This window comes from Panthera leo, chromosome D4 (assembly GCF_018350215.1).
Source record: "Panthera leo isolate Ple1 chromosome D4, P.leo_Ple1_pat1.1, whole genome shotgun sequence".
Taxonomy (NCBI): Eukaryota; Metazoa; Chordata; class Mammalia; order Carnivora; family Felidae; genus Panthera; species Panthera leo.
In genome coordinates this window covers 58,050,534-58,073,271 of record NC_056691.1, presented here as the reverse complement: position 1 = coordinate 58,073,271, position 22,738 = coordinate 58,050,534, and the positions used below count along the sequence as shown (strand labels likewise).

The following is a 22,738-nucleotide window of genomic DNA, read 5'->3' as shown; positions in this document are numbered from 1 at the left end:
TGCTGACCATTCTCACAGTCAAAATCTGCATGTAACTTTTTTTTTAATTTTAATTCCAGTATAGTTAACATATATGTTACATTAGTTTCAGATGTAGGATGTAGTGATTCAACAATTCCAAACATTACTCAGTGCTCATCAGGATACAGTACTCTTAATCTCTTTCACCTGTTTCACCCAACCACCCCCCCCCCCCACCCCCCCACCTCCCATCTGGTAACCATCAGTTTTTCTCTGTAGTTAAGAGGGGCACCTGGGTGGTTCAGTCAGTTAAGTGTCTGACTCTTGATTTCAGCTCAGGCCATGATCTCACAGTTTGTGAGTTCAAGCCCTGCATCAAGCTCCATGCTGACAGTGCAGAGCCTGCTTGGGATTCTCTCTCTCCCTCTCTCTCTCTGCCCCTCCCTCGCTTGTTCTTTCCTTCTCTCAAAATAAATAAATCTTTTTAAAAAGTGTTTTTTGGTTTGTCTCTTTTTTGTTCGTTTCTTAAATTCCACATGAGTGAAATCATATGGTATTTGTCTTTCTCTGACTTATTTCACTTAGCATTATACTCTTTAGATCCATCCAGGTTGTAGCAAATGACAAGATTTCATTTTTTATGGCAGAATAATATTCCACAGTGTGTGTGCGCGTGTGGTGTATGTGTGTGTACATACACATACCATATATTCTTTTTCCATTCATCTATCAATGGACACTTGGGCTGCTTCCATAATTTGACTACTATAAATAATGCTGTAAAATAGGGGTGCATATATCTTTTTGAATTAGTGTTTTCATATTCTTACGGTAAGTACCCAATAGTGGAATTACTGGATCATATGGTAGTTCTATTTTTAAATTTTTTATATATGCATATAACTTTTGACTCCCTGAAATTTAACTATTAAAAGACTACTGTTGACAGGAAGCCTTACCAATAACATAAACAGTCAATTAATACATATTTTATATGTTACATGTATTATACACTATATTCTTATAATAAAGCAAGCTGGAAAAAAGAAACACATAAGGAAGACAAAATACATTTACAATACCATACTGAAAAAAATCTGTGTATAAGTGGACTCTTATAAACGAGGTTCCAGAGAGATCCTTTGGTCCCTCTTACCGTTAAGGACACAGCAAGAAGGTGCCAGCTATGGATCAGGAAGAAGGCCCTCACGTGACCATGCCAGACCCTTAATTTTGGAATTCCCAGCTTTCAGAACTATGAGAAATAAATTTCTGTTGTTCATAAGCTACTCAGTCTGTGATATTTGTTATAGCAGCCCAAGTGGACTAAGACAGAAACCAAATACCTTTCAGTCTCTAGACCATACTACTAACCTCAAGAACCATGAATATTTTGTTGGCTGTCTCCAGCACATGGTAGAGTTGACATATATGCTGATGTCTCAAGTTCTTCAAAGCCTCAATCTCCGTTTTGATCCGGGGCAAATCACTCTGTGACGAAACACAGTACATGAGCAATAAACCTATTTTGGAAGTGCTCCAAGCACCAATAACAAAAGCTTTAATACTGAGTAGCAAAAGCAACCAATAGCCAAATTGTTCAACAGCACAGAAAAATACAAAAAAATTATCTGTGTGTACATAAAGAAAGGCCTTGAGGGTTTTATGAAAGATAGTTTGATGTGGGTGAATAATACAATGTCCAGAAAAATCAAAACAGTCTCAGAACCCCTTAGGTTAGCATTCCAGGGGGATGCCTGGATGGCTCAGTCAGTTAAGCTTCCAACTCTTGATCCTGGCTCAGGTCATGATCTCTCAGTTTGTGAGATTAAGCCCTGATTTGGGCTCTGTGCTGGCAAGTGTGGGACCTATTTGGGATTCTCTCTTTCTTTCTCTCTGTTACCTCCCTGGCTTATGCGCACACACTCTGAAAATAAATGAATACATAAACTTAAAAAAAAATTGAAGGAGAGCCTGAATTGTCAGTTGACAGATTATTAGAAATAATTTCTGATTCGGTCACTGTATTTTGGCATATAATTTGGAAGTAGTTCAAAGAATTGAGGGACACTGCTGTACTAGAACTCCTCACATTCTCTCTGACTTATTTATTCATATTAATCAACACTTACATCCTTAAAAATAAAAAATAAGAAAAAAATAAAAGTAAATAGATATGAACACTTGATGTTAAATTCTGTCTCGTTCCAACAAGGGAGTCCAAAAAAAAGTCCTATGTGTCTAATTAAAAAATCTTACTTTATTAAAATCTTCACTAAATTAAAAAATGTTACTTTTTATGTTTGATAATTACCAACATTTATAAAATGTTTGTGTTGTTTTACTCAGTGGTACACTACTAATAATTATAATGCTAACTCAATCCACAAGAAAAAAAATGTTTAACACTCAGATTTTTGGTTAGAGAAAAAAATAATTTTTTTACTGTTTTCTAATTTATCTTCAAAAAAAAGAAACAGTGGTGCCTAGGTTGCTCAGTCAGTTAGGTTAAGTGTCAGACTTCCGCTCAGGTCATGATCTCGCAGTATTTGGGTTTGAGCCCTGCATTAGGCTCTGTGCTGACAGCGTGGAGCCTGGAGCCTGCTTCGTATTCTGTCTCCCTGTCTGTCTGTCTGTCTCTCTCTCTCTGCCCCTTCCCTGCTCACACTGTCTCTCTCAAAGACAAATAACATTAAAAAAAGGTTTTTTTTAAACAAAAAGAAGAAACAGCCACAGATATATACAAAGAGACTAGTAAATTCTCAGCAGGAGACCAAAACTAAGAAACCAAATGATATGAGCAACAATAAAAAAATTAGAAACAAAAGACCACTCAGGGTGACTTCAAACACTAGAAAGGGTTTAATAGGCCCAAAAGACCATCAAAAGAGACCCATCTTCCCTTAATATAAAAACAATAAACTTTATGTACATTAAAACCAAAACCACATATTGAATGAGCTGTTTCAGGAGGTAACAATCAGCCCAGTCCTGGAAACACCCATGTATATGAGCAAGAGGCTGATTACAAAAAGGACTTAATGATATAACTTTGAACGTCAATTTGAATAAAATTCTAGAACTCACAACTATCTATCATAAAAGAGATCAACACTTAGTAAGGGGATCGTGAGAAGGTACAGGAGATATTAATATCCAGAAACACCTGTAATACTATGAAACATCTGTAGGAAAATGGACTCCACAGACCAGATATGTACCATGGCCTGGCATTAAAATTAAGGACATGGGGCGCCTGGGTGGCTCAGTCGGTTAAGCGGCCGACTTCGGCTCAGGTCATGATCTTGCGGTCTGTGAGTTCGAGCCCCGCGTCGGGCTCTGTGCTGACGGCTCAGAGCCTGGAGCCTGTTTCAGATTCTGTGTCTCCCTCTCTCTGACCCTCCCCCGTTCATGCTCTGTCTCTCTCTGTCTCAAAAATAAATAAACGTTAAAAAAAAAAAAAAATTTTTTTTTTTTTTTAAATTAAGGACAAAGTAACCCCTTCGCCAGATTACTTTTTAAAACCAGAGATTTATACATAACTTGCAATCTAAAAAAGCCCAACAAGCTATAGAAAGATCATTCTAATGAAAGTAGTAACTAGAACATAGAGCAAATTCAGGTTTTAATTTACAAAACTGATCTATAGATATTTTTTAAATAATTTTAACTTACCCCTAGTGCATTTTTATCCATGATTTTTATAGCTACCATTTCTCCAGTGAGGATATGGCAGGCAAGTTTGACCTTTGCAAAGCCACCTAAGTATAGAAAAATGTGTTACGAAGAGATAAGCAAGAGTAACCTAAAATCATCATCAGAGCAACCTGAGGACTCAGGCACAAATACCTCTCCACATGCTTTTATTTTATTTTTTTTAAGATTTTATTTTTAAGTAATTTCTACACCCAACATGGGGCTCAAACTGAACCCGAGATCAAAAGTTGCATGCTCTGAGCCAGCCAAGTGCCCCTCCATATGCTTCTAAAAAGCTCTATCAATCCATATTTTCCTGGAAGTTTGTGGCTCTTTCTTCCTGTCGTTTCCAAAGCACTAGCCATGACTTTAACCTCTCCTCATCCGATGTCTAGCTGAAGATTTTTACCATGATAGAATCTTTAACTTTGTAATGAAGAAGTAGGAAAACAGAATTCACTGTTTAGAAATTTGCTTTACAAGTAACATTGCAAATAAATTTGCTTTATAATTAAAACTGCTACAACACAATATAATGTTGTTGAGATAAAAGACAATGGGAAACATCTACTGTTTTAAAACTGGATCAGGGGCGCCTGGGTGGCTTGGTCGGTTAAACGTCCGACTTTGGCTCAGGTCATGATCTCACAGTCTGTGAGTTCGAGCCCCGTGTCGGGCTCTGTGCTGACAGCTCAGAGCCTGGAGCCTGTTTCAGATTCTGTGTCCCCCTCTCTCTCTGCCCCTCCCCTGTTCACGCTCTGTCTCTCTCTGTCTCAAAAATAAATAAACATTAAAAAAAAAAATTAAAAAAAAAAAAAAACTGAATCAAAAGGATATGATTTTTCAAAACTGGATCAAATGCTAGATAAATGTCTACACTTTGGTATCTAAAACAAACTGCCAATTTCATATTTTGAAAAAGAAGCTCCTGGGGCACCCAGGTAGCTCAGTCAGTTAAGCATCTGACTTTGGCTCAGGTCATGATTTCACAGTTTGTGAGTTCAAGCCCCATGTTGGGCTCTCTGCTGTCAGCATAGAGCCTGCTTCATATCCTCTGACCCCCTCTCTCTGCCCCTCGCCCCCCTTTCAAAAATAAATAAACATTAAAAATAAATAAATAAAAAGAAGCTCTGGAGGTCCCTGCTATGGTCTTCCCCATCTCAGTAAATGGCAACTCAACATTTTCCAAAAACCTGGAAGCCATCCTTAGCCCTTCTCTTTTGTCTCCCACTACATACCCAACCCATTAACAAATCCCACTGGCTCTGTCTTCAAAATACATCAGTCGTTACCTTGGGGGAAAACAGACAGGTATTGACTAGAAATCTGTCTTGATCGGAGCATGGAACATATAGGTGGACGTGTTTGTAAAACTCCATCAAGTGGCGCCTGAGTGGCTCTGTTGGTTAAGCATCCAACTCTGATTTTGGCTCAGGTCATGATGCCACGATTTGTGAGACTGGGTCCCCCAGCACAGAGCCTGCTTGGGATTCTCTCTCTCCCTCTCTTTCTCCCCTCCCCTGTGCGCACACGCACATGGTCTCTCACTCTCTCTCTCTCAAAATAAACAAACATTAAAAAAAAAACTCCAGGGGCGCCTGGGTGGCTCAGTCGGTTAAGCGTCCGACTTCGGCTCAGGTCACGATCTAGCGGTCCGTGAGTTCGAGCCCCGCGTTGGGCTCTGTGCTGACTGCTCAGAGCCTGGAGCCTGTTTCAGATTCTGTGTCTCCCTCTCTCTCTGACCCTCCCCCGTTCATGCTCTGTTTCTCTCTGTCTCAAAAATAAAAAAAGGTTAAAAAAAAAATTAAAAAAAAAAAAAACTCCATCAAGACTAATGCACTTTGCATATTTTACCGTTATACTTCAACAAATTAAAACACATATACATACAGAATCACACCCCTTTCACTACTTTCACTGCTATCACCCTCATCCAAGTCACCATATTCTCTACCATCACTCACCTGAATTAATGCAATAATCTCTTAACATATCTCTGCTTCTACCCCTGCCTTTCCCAACTAATCTTTTCACAGCCAAGCAGCTAGAGTGACCCTTAAAAACAAAGGTCAGGGGTGCCTGGTTGGCTCAGTTGGTTAAGCGTCTGACTTTGGCTCACGTCATGATCTCACACTCCATGAGTTCGAGCCCTGCATCGGGCTCTGTGCTGATAGCTCAGAGCCTAGAGCCTGCTTTGGCTTCTGTGTCTCCCTCTCTCTCTGCCCCTCCCTCACTCACACTGTCTCTGTCTCAAAAATAAAATTAAAACATAAAAATTTTTTTAAAAAAAGAAAAAAGCAGAAACAAAGTTCAGATAGATCATTCCTTGGCTCAAAACTCTCCAGTGATTTTTATTCTAAATAAAATGACCTACGAGGGCCCTGCTACTATTCTCCTCTCTTGCTCTACTTTTTCTTTCTAAAGTAAGTTGAAGAATTTTAAAACTACACAGGTTAAACTGAAAAGCTCATGACTGCCCAAATGCACTATTATTCTCAAATAGTTGATCTGTCCTCTGCCTCCAGGAAAAAAAAAAAAGATTACCTGTCCCAACAGTTTCATATAATTCATAGTATTTGAGAAGTTCATCATAATCTTTCATAGTCCTCCTGGAAGTTTCTACAAAATTACAAAAGGAACCTGTAAGACAGAAATAGTACATGACCGAAAAAGGAACTACTATGAGATTACCTTATAAGTGCAAATATAAATAAGTCTTAGGCATATAAATGATACCAAAAAAAACCTGATTTACTATATGGTAAAAAACAAACAAACAAACAAACAAACAAAAAACCTGGATTCCTATCTCATACCACACATAAAAATCAATTCTAGATCAAGCAAAGACTTATATATGCAAGATAAACTTTAAAAAATTTTTAAAGAATATTGTCACGATTTCAGGACAGAAGAGAATCTTTTAAATAAAGTGTTAATCGTAAAAAAAAATAAATGTTAAAATTAAGAACTTTTGCCCATCTAAAGACATCCTTAAAAAAAAAGAAAATCATAAATGTGAGAAAATATTTGTAACACTTATAAACAATGGGTTTTTATCCAGAACATACTATATACAATATAGAAGGCAACCCAAAAGAAAAAATAAGCAAATGAAATAAAAAGCATTTCATAAAGAAACACAAAGGACCAATAAAAACATGAAAAAACATTCAATTTTATTAGTTATCAGGGAAATGCAAATTAAGATTCCAATGATATACAATTAAAAAAATATATGAGATACATATTTTATTGCTATGCTCAACTTATGTGTGTTACATATACAGTTGATCCTCGAACAATGCAGGGGTAAAGGGCACCAACTCCCTTGCAGAGTTGAAAATCCACATATAACTTTTGACTACCCTAAAACTTAACTACGAACAGCCTACTGTTGACAGGAAGCCCTATCAATAACATAGTTAATTAGCACATATTTTGTATTTCATATGCATTATATACTATACTCTCACAATAAAGTAGGCTAGAAAAAAGAAAATTTATTAAGAAAATCATAGGGGCATGTGGGTGGCTTAGTCAGTGAAGTGTCCAACTCTTGATTTTGGCTCAGGTCATGATCTCAAGGTTTGTGGGATCAAGCCCCATGTGGAGCTCTGTGCTCTGTGTGGAGCACAGAGCCTGCATGAGATTCATTCATTCATTCATTCATTCTCTCTCTCTCTCTCTCTCTCTCTCTCTCCCCCCCACCTCCTGCTCACATGCACTCTCTCTCTCTCAAAATAAATAAATAAACTTAAAAAAAAAAAAAGAAAATCATAGGGAAGAGAAAATACATTTACAGTATTGTACCCTATTTACCAAAAAAAATCCATGTATAAGTGGATTCACAAATTTCAAAATCATGTTGTTCAGGGTTAGCTATACTTTCAAGAATGTAACAAAAAATATATAAAAATTAGTTGTAAAAACGTCTTTGGTAGATATTGTTTGATTTTGTCTTCCTGCATTTTAAAATAAGGTAGAATTTAAAAAAAAAAACAAGGACAAGTAGGGCCCTATTGTGTACATGACTGCATAAGGTCACACTCTTATCAGCTTTGTCTTATTTGTGGAAGATATGCTCTTAGTTGGTTTTAACTAGAGATTAGCAGTATCTGACAGAAGTGCTACTGCAATCAGACTGTCAACCCTGAATTTTTGTTTATTCATTTATCATACAGATGTGTTTACTGAGCACCTACACTGTGCCAGACCTGCGCTTTGCACTAAGCCTTAAAATGCAGAAGGAAAGAAAGGTGGTTCCTGCCCTCATGAATCTCACATTCTAGCGGAAAAGACAGTAAGCAAATAATTAAAATTTGTCATAAATACTGGGAAAGAAATAAGCAACAATGGTGAGAATGGGTTGCTGAGACGGTAATATTTAAGTCAAGATCCGATTCAAAGGATGAAAAGTGAGAAAAAGAAAATCAGCCCTCAGGCAATCAAATTGGAGGTGGTTAAAATAATAATCCTTTCTTACATTGATTGCTGTTTTCTCATCCATGACATCCTCCCACCTCTTGCTTCCTAAGATACCCACGTGCTGAAATGCCCCAGCTCTTTGACAGTATCCATTCTAAAACGGGTTCTTGCTTCCCTAATCCTTTCTTAAAATCACCACCATAAACTCAGATCCTAGAAGGCCCTTCTCAGTCCCTAGTAAGTATGGTTTCTCTTGCTGCAGCAAGCTTACTACACCTAATATTTTTTACTACAGATGTGTTCTTAGTGGTTTTTGGTCGACAGACTTTAACAGGAGTCATTAGCCCAAAAAGAATGAGAAGATGAGTACTGGGAAAAGAGGGAATTTTAGGTGCAAAGATTCCAGGGAAAAAAAAAAAAAGCTGACATGTACTGAACTGAAACTGCTTTTAGAGGTCCCAGCAAATGGAAATGCAGATTTGGAGCAGGGACAATGGGTTAGCCACATGAAAAAAAAAGAATACTGGATCTCTCTCTCACACCACACACAAAATCAGTTACAGTTAGTATAAAGACTTAAAAGTGAAAGACAAATCTTTAAAATGCAGACAGCTAAGGTCTTGCCCACACCAGACCTATATCTAGGAGTGGGAAAAGGCAGAAAGAAACGGAAAAGTAAGAATTAAAAGAATACTTCATAGAAGCCAAGAAGGAAGAAAAAGGTAAAACAGTAAAAGATAATTTCTAGGAAGCAGATTTCTAAAACTTTCTAAAAGTGCACATTTATATATAGGTCAAGTCCTAGGACATGAGTTTTGGTGTTGCAAAGTGGAGCTTTCATTATGAGTAGACATGGGGTAAAAGATCTCTGAACCTACAGAGAAATGGTTTCTTTAAGGGACTCTCCTTTCCAGAGGGTGGTATGGAAGGACAGGACTAGGGATTTCACCTTGGGAGGAGATGCCCTGACACCCCTTAGAAAGCCAAGCAGGAATCAGAAGGCCCAGGAAAGCAGAGATCACTGAGTCAGGCACAAAGAATGTCCCATCTAGGCCAGCACAGCACACCAGGACTCTAAAGTTCACAAAGGGGTTTGAAGCCAATGCCCAGCTAGAGATGAAATCCTCCCTTTGCCTGGCCTCACCCCTATGCACAAATCTCCCTTGGTGACCTAGCAGTGGAGTAGCTGTGACAGAATAGGGTTCAGGATCCTCAGACCCATTCTCGCTAACATTTCAAAAAATTAAGTGAGTACATGCATATCCAACTGGGACTTGGGAAGCAAGTTCCACCTGGAAACTTCATTACTGCCTCTCAGTAGTGGACACCTGGTATTGGCGCTCATTTCTAGAACCAGATAGTCTCCCTTCACTGACAGGCAGACCTCTAGCAAGCCACCGAAGGCTCAGATTGATGGGTGGCCAGCACCATGTTCACTACCTTCACATTCTCTGTTCTTCATCCTGTCTCACCCAGAGCTGAGTGGCCAGCATGTTACTAAGCCTTAATAATGGTCATGACTTTGGAAGATCTAGAACGCACGTTCAACCTCAGAAGTGTGGTAAGTTTATAAAAGAAAAGGAGAGGGGTGATTGGGTGGCTCATTTGGTTGAGCGTCCAACTTCAGCTCAGGTCATGATCTCCCGGTTGCCAAGTTCGAGCCCCATGTCCCGCATTGGGCTCTGTGCTGACAGCTCAGAGCCTGGAGCCTGCTTTGGATTCTGTGTGTGTCTCTCTCTCTGCCCCTCCCCCGCTCATGCTCGCTTGCTGTCTGTCTCAAAAATAAAATAAACATTCAAAAAAAATTTTAGATGGGGCGCCTGGGTGGCTCAGTCGGTTGGGCGTCCGACTTCAGCTCAGGTCAGGATCTCGCGGTCCGTGAGTTCGAGCCCCGCATCGGGCTCTGGGCTGATGGCTCAGAGCCTGGAGCCTGCTTCCAATTCTGTGTCTCCCTCTCTCTCTGACCCTCCCCCGTTCATGCTCTGTCTCTCTCTGTCTCAAAAATAAATTAAAAAAAGTTAAAAAAAAAATTAAAAAAAAAAATTTTAGAAAAGGAGGTCCTTAACACAGTGAGGATAGGCATCTTCTTAAATCAAAGAAGAGAAAAAACTGAATGAAATAATCAAAAAAAGCCCAGGAGCCTCAAAGGATATTTTTTCAAAGATCCTTTTAAATCTCCTTTTAAAATGCATAAAGCACTCTGATTCCCTGAATCATTTTACTTAGAGATAAAAGATAAATTATGGTCAGTGAGTAAAAAGCCTTCAAAAATTTGGTCAGTGAACAAAACGCTATAGCAGAAGCTCTGGAAAGGAAATTCAAACTCAAGAAAAAACATCAGCCTTAAAAAAAAAAAATAGTTTTAATTTCAATGTCAAAGCTATTATAGCAAGAAAGATAAAGATCATGGGCAAAAGACATTCTGATCCAATAAGGAGTAGCCATTTCCTAGGAAGAGACGGCACTGGACCAACTTAATAAGCAGACTGAATTTTTAATCTAGCTGAACCTGCATGAATGGGGTAGGGCAACAGAAGAAGCAGTCAGGCCACAGTAAAGTTGGGGATATACAAAGGAACTTTTTTTTAGTTTATTTATTCATTTTGAGAGAGAGACAGAGAGAACAAGCAGGGGAGGGGCAGAGATTAAGAGAGACAGAATCCCAAGCAGGCTCTGCACCATTAGCAGAGAGCCAGGCTCAAACTCACAAACCACAAGATCATGGCCTGAGCTGAGATCAAGAGTCAAAGCCACCCAGGTGCCCCCACAATGGAACAGTTCTTCCACTGGAGTGGCAAGTTACTTCAGGCAAGGAGATATCACAGTGATCATATTTATTCTCACTGGCACCTAAGGCACAGGATAAAATATATCCTTAACAGCAGTACTAATTAAGAAATCTTTTAAAGAGTATTTGGCAGTGGGGCAAAGATGGGAATGAAGTGGAACCACCCCAAAAAGGCAGGAAACATAGGAACTAAGAAATTTCAAAACAGGCAACAACAGCAGTAAAGGTATAGTCAACATAAAAAAATCTTTGGGCTCCTGGGGTGCCTGGACTGGCTCGGTCAGTAAAGCATGCGACTCCTGATCTCACAGTTGTGAATCTGAGCCCCACAGTGGGTGTAGAGATTACTTAAAAATAAAATCTTTAAAAAAAAAAAAAAAGAAAGGAAAGAAAAAGAAAGGAAATCTTTGGGATCTTCATGAGGGAGAGGACAAAGAGCAGATTAGAAATGGGGGAAGGTCAGGTTATAAATCTGTTTACAAAGTTGCCTGCTATAAAAGTAGACAATCAGGTTCATTAGAGAGCAAAGCCCAACTAATACTGGGTATTGAGAACACATGGGTTAAAGAGGAAACACAAAGAGACATTTCAAAGCCTAAAGACAAAGAAATGGAAATGGGCAAAAGCTTCACAAAGTATAAGAATCCTACTTGCCACCACTGCCCATATCTAAATTCCATATAAAGGACTGGGCGATTCCAATTGCCACGCTCAAAAGGAGAAAATCATTTGTATGATGTTGAAAGGCACATCCCCCGATGAGGAATATAAGAATTCACCATTAACTTTTCTTAATAGATTTCTCCCAAGTGAGTTTTGAACTTCCAGGTCATGGCCTCGAGTCAACTAGCAGAGATCAACTTGTGCCAATTTAAGATGGAACCACGCACCTTCTCTTTCTCTTTCCTTTTTATCTACTCCCCCCACCCTCCTATTACACCATGCTTTTGGATGAGTAATATAAACGTGGGCCTAAATTATATCTACTCAATCCAGGGATCATCATTTTTGCTGCTTTTGGAAGAAAACTGGTGTTTGCGTTGCAAACTGCTTTAATGACAACAGATTTTACTTGGTTTTCAAATTTTGTGGATGTGGAGCTGGTTGCAAATATTCTTAAGTGCCCTGTTTATCCTCAAAAGTTTGGAAATATACAACACAAGAAGAACAGGGCTGGAGGAACCCAATTCTGTAGCTGCTTAAAGGAGATGTATGATCAATGTGGAAGGCAGCCTCTCACCTGTGGATAATGAAGAAAACTAGACTCCAATCAGTTACCTGAACGTCCTCTGAGTGTGACTAAATAGAAGAACTGGGGGCATAAACAATTGGGATGTTGCACTTCCCTGAGGAAACAAGCACTGCTTAGATAATAGGTTTATTATTAAATTTTATAGAAGAGCAACAAATTAGGGGCAATTTCCTACTAATAGTATTATTTGGGCTACGGTATTACTTGCTGGGTAATACGTTTACTTCATCTATGAGCTTGGTAAGATACTGATGCTGAAGATCTTTCAAATGAGAAGTAGAATACCGAATAGCTTATAATGTGGCCTTGTAATTGATACATTTAACATCCTGTCTTGCTCCCTTGCATTGGCTTCTGAGAGCACCAACGAAGAGGCATTCATTCCTAAAGACGTTCAGGGACTCATTTGCCCATCTGGAGTGGGTCCACAGTAGATACGGAGGAAAGATAGATCCACTGGTGAAACAAGCCCGTGAGGGTGTAGTAAAGGAGTTTCTGATTTCTCCCAAACAACACAGTAAACAGAAACCAAAATATGAACAAAAAAGGGAAAACTGGCTTCTAAGCAAAACTCCAGGTACCTCTGAAACCCACCGCCACGTTACCCCGTTCCACCACCAAAGAGAAATACCAAAGGTAAAGCTCAAGTACGATTATTCACCCAAGGTGCTTGCTTGGGACGCTCGCCTCTAGGAGTTTCCCTTTTTCCCACCGGTTTCTTGGTGGTGCTGCTCCTTTTACTGCTTTGGCAGTCAGGGCATAACCCTTTTTGCGCGAGCCTCTTAAGCCACTACTTTGGGAAGGCGAAGGAAGAGGAAGGATTTGGACTCTGAAAAGGGGGTGGTAACACACAACACATTTCCTTTTGAACTGCACTGCCCCAGTAAACTGGGTTGTACGAACAGAATTAATTTGGAACCCTTCCTTCAACTTCTTTTCGCGGAGACAGGGTCACGGAAACGTGGCAGGCATGGAAATTCACAACTCTCGCAGTCTCCTCAGCGGCAAACGCTTTGCCTGCACCTCAGTAACCCTGAGGTAGGTAGGATCATTATCCCCACTCACAAAGGAGAAAACTGGGGCGTCGGAAAGGCTGACTATATCAACCGGGAAGTGGGTTCGCAAGTGAGGTTCCGGGGAAATTCTCCAGTCTGCGGAGAGCCAAGAACAAGCCGGGCTCGCGCCGCCACTCCCCCACGCCGCGCATAGCTCCGACCCTGGCCCTCATCTACGGCGGGAGACACTGACCTGAGGGGCAGAGGGGTGGAGAGCCGGGGGGGCGGGGCCGGGTGGAAGCACACAGGAGGCGGCCAGCCGTCCCGAGCGAAGCAGCGAGCGCCCAGAGCCCCTGGTAAGCTTTGGAATCGTCTGGTTCTGGCCGCTTCCGCCCGCCAAGGAAATCAAAACTCCCGGGCCGGAAGGGGCGGGGCGGGGCGCGGCGGGGGCGCGCGCGGCGCCGGGAGCGGGTGAGGCGGGGACGCGCGGGCGCGCTCTAACCGGGACCGGAAGGGCTGGGCAGGGAGCCGGGCGGCCAGTTTTTCTCCGGCTAGGCGAGGCTCTGTGACGTGACGTCTTGGTCTTCAGACGGGGTACGCCTTCACCGGAGGGTATGTAAAGAGTCTGCAGGGGGCGTGGACGTGCAAAGTTTCCACATAATTCTACCTTCTTACGCCCTGCTTCCTAAAATTGATCTGCAGAGAAGTCGCTGGTCTTAATGGTTATCATTTCGTCCTCCCCTTGCCTAGTGGCCCTTCTCTCACCCATCAAATACTAGTATACTCTCACCTCTCCAAATCACACTAAAATGTATTGCCACCAGGTGTAAAACCCTCAGGGGCCAAATTAATTGTCCTTTAAGTTATTATGGGTCCCAAAATCACTAACCCAGCATCACACTGGAAATCTTTCTTAATACAGTTCACTATCTGGTCATTATTTATGTGATTTTCATTGCTGTGTGAATTACAATGGTAATGGTAACTCTATCTGGAAGAAAAAATTAAAAATATAGCCACAGGAAAGAACATTAAGTATAAATTCGCATAGGGGCGCCTGGGTGGCTCGGTCGATTAAGCGTCCAACTTCGGCTCAGGTCATGATCTCACAGTCCGTGAGTTCGAGCCCCGCGTCGGGCTCTGTGCTGATGGCTCAGAGCCTGGAGCCTGTTTCAGATTCTGTGTTTCCCTCTCTCTCTGCCCCTCCCCTGTTCATGCTCTGTCTCTCTCTGTCTCAAAGATAAATAAACGTTAAAAAAAAATTAAAAAAAAAATTCGCATATGCATTTTTAAAAAAAATTTTAATGTTTATTTTTGAGAGAGAGGACAGAGTGTGAGTGGGGGAGGGGCAGAGAGAGAGGGAGACACAGAATCCAAAGCAGCCTCCAGGCTCAGCTGTCAGCACAGAGCCCAGCGCTGGGCTTGAGCTCGGGAACTGTGAGATCATGACCTGAGCCGAAGTCAGCCGCTTACCTGACTAAGCCACCCAGGTGCCCCTGCATATGTATTTTTAAAATAGACCTGACTTTTAGAGCAGTTTTAGGTTCACAGGAAATTTGAGGGGCTCCTAAACACCTGCTCCCACGCATGCATAGCCACCCCCATTATTAATATCCCTCATCAAATCACCAAAGTGGTACATTTGTTCCAACTGATGAACCTACATTGACACCCAAAGACCATAGTTCATATCAGGGTTCCCTCTTGGTGTGTACATTTTATGAGTTTAGACAAATGTATAATGACATGTATCCACCATTATAGTATCATACAGAGTAGTTTCACTGCCCTAAAAATTCTCTGCTTTACCTGCCTATATATAATATATATGTGTACAACATACAACATATATTGTATATATGATATATATTATTTTACTTATATTGTATATGCCTATTTTACTTCATTGCGGTAACATATATACAATATATATGTGTACAATATATATAACATATTGTACAATATATGTGTGTGTGTGTGTATATATATATATATATAGTATACATTATATATATCCAGCACTCTATTTTACTTCATTGCAGTAAAACATTATATATAGGGGCGCCTTGGGTGGCTCAGTTGGTTAAGCGTCCGACTTCGGCTCAGGTCACCATCTCCCAGTTTGTGAGTTCCAGCCCCGTGACAGGCTCTGTGCTGACACCTCAAAGCCTGGAGCCTGCTTCAGATTCCGCGTCTCCTCCTCTCTGTGCCCCTCCCATGCTCATGCTCTGTCTCTCTCTGTCTCTCAATAATGAATGTTAAAATTTTTTTTAAATTATGTACATAATATGTAATATATGTATAATTAATATAATTATATATAAATATATATGTGTGTACAATATATATGTGTACAATATATAATTTTTTTAACTTTAATTTTTAAAATTTATATCCAAATTAGTTAGCATATAATGAAACAATGATTTCAGGAGTAGATTCCTTAATGCCCCTTACCCATTTAGCCCATCTCCCCTCCCACAACCCCTCCAGAAACCCTCAGTTTGTTCTCCATATTTATGAATCTCTTCTGTTTTGTCCCCCTCCCTGTTTTTATATTATTTTTGTTTCCCTTCCCTTATGTTCATCTGTTTTGTCTCTTAAAGTCCTCATATGAGTGAAGTCATATGATTTTTGTCTTTCTCTGACTGACTAATTTCACTTAGCATAATACCTTCTAGTTCCATCCATGTAGTTGCAAATGGCAAGATTTCATTCTTTTTGATTGCCGAGTAATACTCCATTGTATATATACCACATTTTCTTTATCCATTCATCCATCGATGGACATTTGGGCTCTTTACATACTTTGGCTATTGTTGATAGTGCTGCTATAAACATGGGGGTGCATGTGTCCCTTGGAAACAGCACACCTGTATCCCTTGGATAAATGCCTAGTAGTACAATTGCTGGGTCGTAGGGTAGTTCTATTTTTAGTTTTTTGAGGAACCTCAATACTGTTTTCCAGAGTGGCTGCACCAGCTTGCATTCCCACCAACAATGCAAAAGAGATCCTCTTTCTCCGCATCCTCACCAACATCTGTTGTTGCCTGAGTTGTTAATGTTAGCCATTCTGACAGGTGTAAGGTAGTACCTCATTGTGGTTTTGGTTTGTATTTCCCTGATGATGAGTGATGTTGAGCATTTTTTCATGTGTCAGTTGGCCATCTGGATGTCTTTGGAGAAGTGTCTATTCATGTCTTTTGCCCATTTCTTCACTGGATTATTTGTTTTTTGGGTGTTGAGGTCGATTAGTTCTTTATAGATTTTGGATACTAACCCTTCATCTGATAAGTCATTTCCAAATATCTTCTCCCATTCTGTCGGTTACATTTTAGTTTTCCTGATTGTTTTCTTTGCTGTGCAGAAGCTTTTTATTTTGATAAGGTCCCAGTAGTTCATTTTTGCTTTTGTTTCCCTTGCCTTTGGAGACGTGTTGAGTAATAAGTTGCTGCAGCCAAGATCAAAGAGGTTTTTGCCTGCTTTCTCCTTGAGGATTTTGATGGCTTCCTGTCTTAAATTGAGGTCTTTCATCCATTTTGAGTTTATTTTTGTGTATGGTGTAAGAAAGTGGTCCAGGTTCATTCTTCTGCATGTCGCTGTCCAGTTTTCCCAGCACCACTTGCTGAAGAGACTGTCTTTATTCCATTGGATATTCTTTCCTGCTTTGTCAAAGATTAGTTGGCCATAAGTTTGTGGGTCCATTTCTGGGTTCTCTCTTCTGTTCCATTGATCTGAGTGTCTGTTCTTGTGCCAGTACCATACTGTCTTGATGATTACAGCTTTGCAGTATAGCTTGTAGTCTGGGATTGTGATGCCTTCTGCTTTGGTTTTCTTTTTCAAGGTTGCTTTGGCTATTCGGGGTCTTTTCTGGTTTCATACAAATTTTAGGATTATTTGTTCTAGCTCTGGTGGGTTTTTTTTTTTTTTTGCTGGTGTTACTTTGATAGGGATTGCGTTGAATATGTAGATTGCTTTGGGTAGTATTGACATTTTAACAATATTTGTTCTTCCTATCCAGGAGCATGGAATCTTTTTCCATTTCTTTGTGTCTTCTTCAATTTCTTTCATAAGATTTCTATAGTTTTCAGTGTCTAGATTTTTCACCTCTTTGGTTAGATTTATTCCTAGGTATTTTATGTTTTTTTTGTGCAACTGTAAATGGGATTGAATCCTTGATTTCTCTTTCTGTCACTTCATTGTTGGCGTATAGGAATGCAACCGATTTCTGTGCATTGATTTTATATCCTGCAACTTTGCTGAATTCATGAATCAGTTCTAGCAGTTTTTTGGTGGAATCTTTTGGGTTTTCCATATAGAGTATCATGTCATCTGTGAAGAGTGAAAGTTTGATCTCCTCCTGGCCGATTTGGATGCCTTTTATTTCTTTGTGTTGTCTGATTGCAGAGGCTAAGACTTCCAATACTATGTTGAATAACAGTGGTGAGAGTGGACATCCCTGTCTTGTTCCTGACCTTAGGGGGAAAGCTTTCAGGTTTTCCCCATTAAGGATTATATTAGCATTGGGTCGTTCATATATGGCTTTTATGATCTCAAGGTATGATCCTTCTATCCCTACTTTCTTGAGGGTTTTTACCAAGAAGGTTTGCTGTATTTTGTCAAATGCTTTCTCTCTATCTATTGAGAGGATCATATGGTTCTTGTCCCTTCTTTTATTGATGTAATGAATCACATTGTTTTGTGGATATTGAACCAGCCCTGCATCCCAGATATAAATCCCACTTGGTCGTGGTGAATAATTTTTTTAATGTATTGTTGGATCCAGTTGGCTAATGTCTTGTTGAGGATTTTTGCTTCCATGTTCATCAGGGAAATTGATCTATAGTTCTTTTTAGTGGGGTCTCTGTCTGGTTTTGGAATCAAGGTAATGCTGGCTTCATAGAAAGAGTTTGGAAGTTTTCCTTCCATTTCTATTTTTTGGAGCAGCTTCAAGAGAATAGGTGTTAACTCTTCCTTAAATGTTTGGTAGAATTCCCCTGGAAAGCCATCTGGTCCTGGACTCTTGTTTTTTGGCAGATTTTTGATTACTAATTCAATTTCCTTACCGGTTATGAGTGTGTTCAAATTTTCTATTTCTTCCTGTTTCAGTTTTGGTAGTGTATATGTTTCCAGGAATTTGTCCATTTCTTCCAGATTGCCCATTTTATTGGCATATAATTGCTCGTAATATTCTCTTGTTATTGTTATTTCTGTTGTGTTGGTTGTGATCTCTCCTCTTTCATTCTTGATTTTACTTATTTGGGTCCTTTCCTTTTTCTTCTTGATCAAACTGGCTAGTGGTTTATCAATTTTGTTAATTCTTTCAAAGAACCATCTTCTGGTTTCATTGATCTGTTCTGGTTTTTTTTTGGTTTCGATAGCATTAATTTCTGCTCTAATCTTTATTATTTCCTATCTTCTGCTGGTTTTGGGTTTTATTTGCTGTTCTTTTTCCAGCTCCTTAAGGCGTAAGGTTAGGTTCTGTATCTGTGATCTTTCTTCCTTCTTTAGGAAGGCCTGGATTGCTATATACTTTCCTCTTATGACTGCCTTTGCTGGATCCCAGAGGTTTGGGGTTGTGGTGCTATTATTTTCAATGACTTCCATATACTTTTTAATTTCTTCTTTAACTTCTTGGTTAGCCCATTCATTCTTTAGTAGGATGTTCTTTAGTCTCCAAGTATTTGTTACCTTTCCAAATTTTTTTTTATGGTTGATTTCGAGTTTCATAGCATTGTGGTCTGAAAATATGCACAGTATGATCTCGATCTTTTTGTACTTACTTAGGGCTGATTTGTGTCCCAGTATATGGTCTGTTCTGGAGAACGTTCCATGTGCACTGGAGAAGAATGTATATTCCCCTGCTTTAGGATGAAATGTTCTGAATATATCTGTTAAGTTCATCTGGTCCAATGTGTCATTCAAAGCCATTGTTTCCTTGTTGATGTTTTGATTAGATGATCTGTCCATTGCTGTGAGTGGGGTGTTGAAGTCTCCTACTATTATGGTATTACTATCGATGAGTTTCTTTATGTTTGTGATTAATTGATTTATATATTTGGGTCCGTCCACATTTGGCGCATAAATGTTTACAATTGTTATGTCTTGTTGGCTATAGACCCCTTGATTATAATGCCCTTCTGCATCTCTTGATACAGGCTTTATTTTAAACTCTAGATTGTCTGATATAAGTATGGCTACTCTGGCTTTCTTGTGTTGACCATTAGCATGATAGATGGTTCTCCATCCCCTTATTTTCAATCTGTAGGTGTCTTTAGGTCTAAAGTGGGTCTCTTGTAAATAGCATATAGATGGATCTTGTTTTCTTATCCATTCTGTTACCCTATGTCTTTTGATTGGAGCATTGAGTCCATTGATGTTTAGAGTGAGTACTGAAAGATATGAACTTATTGCCAGTATGATGCTTGTAGAGTTGGAGTTTCTGGTGGTGTTCTTTGGTCCTTTCTAATCTTTTGTTGCTTTTGGTATTTATTTATTTATATATATATTTTTTTCATCTTTTCTCCCCTCAGAGAGTCCCCCTTAAAATTTCTTGCAGGGCTGGTTTAGTGGTCACAAACTCCTTTAATTTTTGTTTGTCTGGGAAACTTTTTATCTCTCCTATTTTGAATGACAGCCTTGCCAGATAAAGAATTCTTGGCTGCACATTTTTCCGATTCAGCACATTGAATATATCCTGCCACTCCTTTCTGGGCTGCCAAGTTTCTGTGGATAGGTTTGCTGCAAACCTGATCTGTCTTCCCTTGTAGGTTAAGGACTTTTTTTCCCTTGCTGCTTTCATGATTCTCTCCTTGCCTGAGTATTTTGTGAATTTGACTATGATATGCCTTGTTGATGGTCGGTTTTTGTTGCATCCAATGGGGGTCCTCTGTGCTTTCTGGATTTTGATGTCTTTGTCTTCCCACAGGTTAGGAAGGTTTTCCGCTATGATTTGCTCACATAACCCTTCTACCCCTATTACTCTCTCTTCCTCCTCTGGGACCCCTAGGATTCTGATGTTGTTCCTTTTTGATGAGTCACTGATTTCTCTAATTCTTAAATCATGCTCTTTTGCCTTAGTCTCCCTCTTTTTTCCTGCTTCATTATTCTCTATAAGTTTGTCCTCTATATCACTGATTCTCTGTTCTGCCTTGTCCATCCTTGCTGCCACCGCATCCATCCATGATTGCAGCTCAGTTATAGCATTTTTAATTTCCTTCTGGCTATTTTTTACTTCTTTTATCTCTGCAGAAAGGGATTCTAATCTATTTTTGACTTCAGCTAGTATTCTTATTATCATGATTCTAAATTCTGGTTCAGACATCTTGCTTGTATCTGTGTTGGTTAAATCCCTGGCTGTCATTTCTTCGTGCTCTTTCTTTTAGGGTGAATTCCTTCGTTTTGTCATTTTGAAGGGAGAAAAGGAATTAACAAGGTAGAAAAATTGAAATTAAAAAAATTAAAATTAAAAAATATTAAAAATTAAAAACACATACACAAAAATCGAATAGATGATGCTAGATCCTAGGTGTGTTTTGGTCTGGGTGTTGAAAGTGGTTTGACAGATTAGAGAAACGAAAAAAAAAAAAAAGGGAGGGGTAGAACAAAAAAAAGGAAATCATTTAAGAATTTGAAAAAATGAATACACTAAAGTAGACTAAAATTGATGATGTGGATAAAATAGAATTTGAAAAAATATACACAAAAGTAGAGAATATAGTAGAAAAAATTAAAGAAAAATATTTTTAATAAAAATTAAAAAGAAATATGAATTTTTTCATTTTCTGTATTTAAGAAGAAAGAAAAGAAACGAAAAAGAAAAAAGATAAAAAAAGAAAAGAAAAAAAAGAAATCGTTTGAAAATTTGAAAAAGTGAATACACTGTAGTAGACTGAAATAAAATGATGGGAGTAAGATAGAATTTGAAAAAAATTTACATAAAAGCAAAAAATATAGTAATAAAAATTAAATACAATTTTTAAAAAAGAAATTGAAAGTAAAAATGAAATTTTTCTCTTTCTGCATTCAAGAAAAAGAAAAGAAATGAAAAAGAGAAAAAGAAAAAAACAGGAAATTTTTTGAAAATTTGAAAAGGTGAGTACACTGAAGTAGACTAAAATAAAATGATGGAAGTAGAATTTGAAGAAATTTACACAAAAGTAAAAAATATAGTAATAAAAATTAAAGACAGATATTTTTAATAAAAATTGAAAATATTGAGTTTTTTCTCTTTCTGTATTCAAGAAAAAGAATTGTAAAAGAGAAAAAGGAAAAAGAAAAAAAAAAGAAAAAAAAATTGAATAGATGAATCTGCTAACAGATTGAAGTAGGACTGAAATTGCTTCGTTTTCCCCTAGAGGTCAATCCATGTAGCTCTTTATAGTCCATAAATTAATCCGGCGGTAAGGTTTGTGTTCTTGAAGAGCGAAGTTGGCCCGGTTGGGTGGGGCTCAGTGTAACTGCTCTGTTGTCCACTAGATGGCGCTGCTAGCCTACTGGGGTGGATTGTTGCGGTGCCCGTAGGTGCGCATGCACAAGAATGGTGAAAATGGCGCCACCCAGCTACCCAGTCTGTTCTCCCGGATCAGCAGTCGCACACTGGTCCTCCGTCTTCAGCTCTCATCCATTCCCCGCTTTTCCACTCTCTGTGACCAGGCCCCAGGCAGTACTTCTCTCCCAAGTTTTGTCTCAGATGCGGCTGTTTTCCCCAGCCCCTTACTTCAGAAGGACTGCAGTTTGACCCGTTCCGCCCCCCTGCAGGAGGGTCTCACCAAGCAATGGCCGAATGAGCAATGGCTGAATGTCAGCTGGAACGCCCGCTGGACCATGCTGTTGCCGGTGCCCCGAGACTGCGGCCAGGTGCCAGCCCGCCCCCAAAAAAGATCACGAGACAGTGTAGCATCAGCGTTTCAGGGATTATGGAAAATCGCAACACACATCTGGCACCAGGCTTCACCGTCAATGACCTTGCCCCAGCACCAGTGAATGTGGCTGCCTTCTGGGGTCTGCTGGGACCAGGTGGCTTCAATAGTCTCTACCAAATGTCCTTCCAGAAGTGGAACTGCTTTTCCTCGTGTGGCCTGAGAACCTCCCGGACCCCACTCTGTTCCTGGATATTCGTCCTTCCCACCAGAGCACCTCCAGGTATCGAGCTGCAGAGTTGCAGCCTTTGCGCTCCCCTTGTTTACAGTCTTAATGGAATTTAAACCCTCTCCTTTCTCCTTTCTCCTTTCTCCTTTCTCCCTTTTTAGTTTAGTCCCTGTGGCTGTTTCCAATTTTCCACTTTCTCTCCAGCTGCTTTTGGGGAGGGGTGCTTTTCCCGTATGCTTCCCCCCTCCCCAGTCTCCGTCCTCTCTCTGCCCGCAAAAGGGGTTCCCTATGTTTCGTGGCTTCTTGCTCCCCAAGTTCAGTTCTTCTTGCTCCCCAAGTTCAGCTCTTTGTGTTGCGTACCTGCTGAGTTCTGTGGTTCATATTGTACAGATTGTTGTGTTAATCTTCCAATCAGTTTTCTAGGTGTGTAGGATGGTTTAGTGTTGGTCTGGCTGTATTTCATGGACGCGAGACACACAAAAAGCTTCCGTGCTGTTCCCCCATCTTGGCTCCTCTCTATGTGTACAA

At 39.7% G+C, this 22,738-nt stretch overlaps 1 protein-coding gene and 1 long non-coding RNA gene across 11 annotated transcripts in view; one reads left to right on the top strand and one right to left on the bottom strand.

Annotated features, from left to right (window-relative positions):
• Nucleotides 1-13,583, bottom strand: part of MELK (maternal embryonic leucine zipper kinase) — a 130,165-nt gene extending 116,582 nt beyond the window's left edge. For 3 of the 8 annotated variants that reach the window (XR_006196037.1, XM_042913775.1, XM_042913776.1), the window contains exons 1-4: nt 13,374-13,582; nt 6,202-6,297; nt 3,637-3,722; nt 1,336-1,452 (exon numbers count right to left, since the gene is read on the bottom strand). Coding sequence is in view for 7 of the 8 variants with exons in the window: in XM_042913775.1 (XP_042769709.1) it covers nt 1,336-1,452; nt 3,637-3,722; nt 6,202-6,259 (261 nt within the window). In the remaining variant the exon portion in view is untranslated. Of the gene's footprint in view, nt 1-1,335; nt 1,453-3,636; nt 3,723-6,201; nt 6,298-13,373 lie in introns of all 8 variants that reach the window. The other 5 variants (XM_042913780.1, XM_042913779.1, XM_042913777.1 and 2 more) reach the window with 3 other exon arrangements.
• Nucleotides 13,584-13,634: 51 nt separating this feature from the next.
• The window catches only part of LOC122205356, a 52,655-nt gene continuing 43,551 nt past the window's right edge, over nt 13,635-22,738 (top strand). For all 3 annotated transcript variants that reach the window (XR_006196018.1, XR_006196017.1, XR_006196016.1), the window contains exon 1: nt 13,635-13,732. This is a non-coding gene — a long non-coding RNA (uncharacterized LOC122205356). The remainder of the gene's footprint in view (nt 13,733-22,738) is intronic.